General features: G+C 34.0%; 1 protein-coding gene across 2 annotated transcripts in view; it reads right to left on the reverse strand.

The window, feature by feature from the left end:
- Positions 1-172: 172 nt before the first annotated feature.
- LOC111465165 (serine/threonine-protein kinase BLUS1-like) overlaps positions 173-4,350 on the reverse strand; it is a 12,357-nt gene continuing 8,179 nt past the window's right edge. For both annotated transcript variants that reach the window (XM_023109475.1, XM_023109474.1), the window contains exons 12-21: positions 3,521-3,657; positions 2,346-2,440; positions 2,241-2,279; positions 2,100-2,156; positions 1,651-1,752; positions 1,479-1,530; positions 1,322-1,377; positions 957-1,021; positions 804-855; positions 173-415 (exon numbers count right to left, since the gene is read on the reverse strand). In XM_023109475.1, the coding sequence (XP_022965243.1) occupies positions 347-415; positions 804-855; positions 957-1,021; positions 1,322-1,377; positions 1,479-1,530; positions 1,651-1,752; positions 2,100-2,156; positions 2,241-2,279; positions 2,346-2,440; positions 3,521-3,657 (724 nt within the window). In that variant the 3' untranslated portion in view covers positions 173-346. The remainder of the gene's footprint in view (positions 416-803; positions 856-956; positions 1,022-1,321; positions 1,378-1,478; positions 1,531-1,650; positions 1,753-2,099; positions 2,157-2,240; positions 2,280-2,345; positions 2,441-3,520; positions 3,658-4,350) is intronic.

Here is a 4,350-nt window from a genome sequence, read left to right on the forward strand (position 1 = left end):
TTTTTTTTTTTTTTTTTTTTTTTTTTTATCTTTTTCTTCCATCTCTTGGCCATTCAGACAATAACAAGATGGGAGTTTTTGGAGCTGATTGCCACTTAGTATTAGGGATGAACTCCAACTGACCTGAATTATGCGAACTCCGAAGAACCAAATGAAGATGGCGATGGGAGAATGAGAAAAATGGTTGCTGGCTTCGCCTCAACAACAGAGCTATTAACATATGCCAACAATAGACATTCTCCAAAGAGTTGAATGTCCAGAAACAATTTACTGCATAATTATTTCTCTCCCAGATGTATGTATAGCGGTGTACTTTACAGTAATCGTAGCACAGGACGTGCGTTACTCAGACATTTTCTTCCCTCTTGGTCTCATTTTCTTCCTGACCAGATGTCGAGTTGAACTGCTCTTGTAACTACAGACCAAAAATTGAACATCAAAGTAAAATGACTTGTTATCACTTTCAAACATGTCTTGAATCAGAATCAATTTTGATTATACGAAGATCGTGTTTAAGAGTGTAAAACCACACATTTCGATTTGAATGATTAAAAAGCATGTTCGGGAGTCATTTTGAACATGACAAGTTGATTTTAACATATCCAAATATGCCATCATATAAAAATTGTGTTTCATAGTGTAAAAATAAACATTCAATTAATTTTGAACATGACAAAAGTGACTTTAACAATTTCAAAATTGCTCCCAAACATGCCCTACATATAAGAATTTTCGATTTATGAGTTACTCAGCAGTGAGACTGAACATTAATTCTAAGGAAGGTAAAAGCTTGGAGAACTCACTTGAATGTATTTCAACTTTTCAGCGGTCAATTCATAGGTCAAATGCGTCATTCTGGAAAGAAGAGGGATTCCAATGAAATATATACATCTATAAAATTAGTTGTTCGAGGAAATTCTGGAAAAATATTCAGAACAAATTTGTAGAAAACCCACCTAGCTTGAAGTTCAGAGACTTTCCGCATCAGTAAACGCTCTCTCTCAACAGCTGCTGTTTCAGCCTGCCAAAAGTAGGATCTCTTCAGGGTGAGATTCTGTATAACCACGCCTATCTAATCTACTTGCATTCATTTTCCAATAAGAGATTATCAGATGATATTCTTTTTTATGTTGTGTGATTTATAGAAGATATCGGAGGTATCGATTAATCGTTAATATCGATGTTGAACTCTTCAATTTACAGATATTCCATCCTTGGTAAGGTCGTAAGAGCAACTTTTTCCATCAATCACATAACACAACCACATGGGCAAAATGGCAAAAGATTGAAGGTATAAAAATTGTAAATTGATTGAACTTACAATTCCATTGTTCTCTGAGTTTCGAGGCAAAGGAGGCAACTTTCCATTTTGAGTAGCTAGTATTTAGAGGGGAAAAAATACCACTCACGTTAGGCAAGGAGCCCTATTAATATAACAAGTTCATCGTCAGCCATCCTATAAAACCATTTTTACTTACCATCAACCACGTCTGCTGTTTGCAAGCAATTCAATAAGTTCACTATAAGATCCTGAAATCAAAAGAAATGCTTATTTCTTAACGACTGAAGTTGACAACAAATTTCTTTGGTGCCAGGATTAATTTAGGAGACCGAGTACAAAAGTCAACCATAATTTTAATGTTACTTTACCTGTTGAATTGAGGTCTGATGGAAAAGATTCTGAAGATGAGGCAAAAGAATTGATGTGGTCAAGTTGGTGTTGCAAGACTCCTTAGGGGGTTGGCTGACAGACTGAGAACCAAAAAAATGGTAGCACAGAGATAGAAAAGGTAAATTTATTCGATGACTGCCATGGAAACTTGACTCCGCTTTTAGTTGATTCATATAGGAGGCATACAAAATAAAGTTTTTCACCTTTCAATCAAATAACCAAACATACTCTAATTACTACCTTGTGGCAGGTCCCCAAAGCAACCAACAAGAAGCAAGAAAAAAAAAAACAAATGATTTTTCCATGGAACAAATGCATCGGTATATGATACTCATAGGCCATAATGTAAAGTACTTTTTTGTCAAAAAATACTTTTGAATTCGAGTAATAATAAGGAGACGAAAGCAAACAGGGACATTTTACCAACCTGCTTGGAATCAAATATCCAATCACCGACACTAGCCGACTTTCGTAGAGGCGAGTTCTGAACACACATCAAAGTAACAGAACTCAGCAAATGAGCATCAACTAACCCAGATATGGTCATTAGAAAAGAATGGTAAAGAACCTGTGAAGACCGACGTGAAACTGTGCTCAATGGAATATCCTAAGCCAGCATTCAAGTTAGTTCCAGTCAGTTTGTATAATAAATTAAATAATTGTATAACCTTACCTTTACGAGATCTAGGTTCTCTGATGTCACTGAAAAACGTCCCTTAATTTGCACAAGATTAGCTTTGGATTTTTCATCCATTGAATCTCTAAACCCTGTTACAAGAGGAATAAAAAAAATTACAGCCAGAAGAGCCCACAAGCAGGAAACACAATTTGACCACTGTCATACAAATCTAGAATGCTGGGGATTGGGCAAGACATTGAGATCAGTTCTAATATTTCAAACATCATTGCAGTTAGGTTTAATTTGAATTTAAATTTGAGGGCTTTCTCTCCATTTACTTGGCTTCTTTTAGGGTTCAAATAGTTAGATAGTTATGCTGGTTGGAATATGTCATAGAGCCAAATAATGAGCTTAACAAATCCACGACATTGTCTGTTTCCTTCAACCAATTTCCACCATTTACTAAACACCATTAAAAGAAAGTTAATAAATCAATCACTGAACCAATCTCGTTGTTAAAGTATGACAAGCAGTAATCTTCCGCACAGGCAGTATTTTTCCCTTGCTCACTGAATAAAAGGTGGTTACTATCTACCACCAACCAAGAACCTTTACATGTGATGTATTAACTATTAATAACAAGTTCAAAACAATTCAGGTCAAAACAAAGCTAATCATAACAAATCAATTGTGTTGATTTCTGAAAGAGATACACAAATGTCAAACAAATTTCATAAAAAGAAATAAAAAAATAAAATGAAGGTGTAAGCCAGTTTCTTTTTTAAAAAAAAAAATAAATAAATAAAACAAGAAACAAGATGCAAACCATTTTCTTATATGAAGATATAATTATCAGAGTAAAAGAAGATGAAATATTGTTTCCATTCTAATAAAAAAGTGTCATCGTATAATTTGTAACAAGATTAAAGTATATAGAAGTGAGGTTTGTGTCCAAGATGAGACCAAGATGCAATCCATGCTATGCTTTTGACTGATTAACTTAGGATCTGAATGATTGGCCACAAAACAGTTTGTTGACTTCAAAATGATTTCATCGATGAATCAGTTGGATGCTCATTCAATTGTCAAAAGGATATTGTTTCTTTTTGCAGCAACAAAAATTGGATTGAACAAATGTGATGTGACATTAAATATCAATTAAAAATTAAAAATGAGATCTTGAACACATCTACTACTCAACAGCTATGTTTGTTAAATGGCCTCATTACCTCCAGAAGATTTTATGGGAGCTGATAGGCTGTTTGCAGAAGCACGGTTTGGCAGCATTAGTGGACCACTGAAGCTTGGAGCTTGCCGTGCCTCACGACGATTTTTTTCAGTAGATGGTTGAATTTCAGAATCAAACCTAACAATCAGCAATGAAACAAATTATCATTGCAACTTTCATAGCATTAACCAGCTAAAAACAAATAACTACTTGATTTAAGAAAATGGTGGTTAGTTCTTCTATCCCTTCTTGTTCCACCCAACCCAAGATCAGGATCATCAGGGGGATAACTATAGTTCAAAATTAGTAATCTCATAACAACATGAACCAAATATTAATCCCTAGATATATTGCAGACTGGCTACCAAAGATTTCATTGGTGGTGGTTAAACAACACGGCTAAAATACTTTACTATCGTGCTACTAAAACTTTTTTCATCATGTCAATCGGTATAAAAATAAATGCTAAAGTTTTTGACAAACAAACTTCTGTAGAGGTCCTTTGGGATATCAGACAGCTCAGCGCCTCATATTGGAGCGCCCTTTTCAAACTCTTCTGTAACCTTTTATAGTTAGTCAAGATTGATTGGGTTTTTTTTCATAACCTATGTTACGCTAGGGCTTCCATGGCCTTTAGGTGTCCCTTTTATTCACTTTCAAGTTTAATATGAAGCCAAAAGAATAAATAATGTTTCTTGTTTCTTTAACTCAAACTGTACTCCAAGGTCTAGCAACCAATCTATTCGTCAAAAAAAAAAAAAAAAAAAAAAAAAAAAAAAAAAAAAAAAAAAAAAAAAAAAAAAAAAAAAAAAAAAAAAAAAAAAAAAAAAA

Source organism: Cucurbita maxima, unplaced genomic scaffold, assembly GCF_002738345.1.
Source record: "Cucurbita maxima cultivar Rimu unplaced genomic scaffold, Cmax_1.0 Cma_Scf00028, whole genome shotgun sequence".
NCBI classification, from domain to species: domain Eukaryota; kingdom Viridiplantae; phylum Streptophyta; class Magnoliopsida; order Cucurbitales; family Cucurbitaceae; genus Cucurbita; species Cucurbita maxima.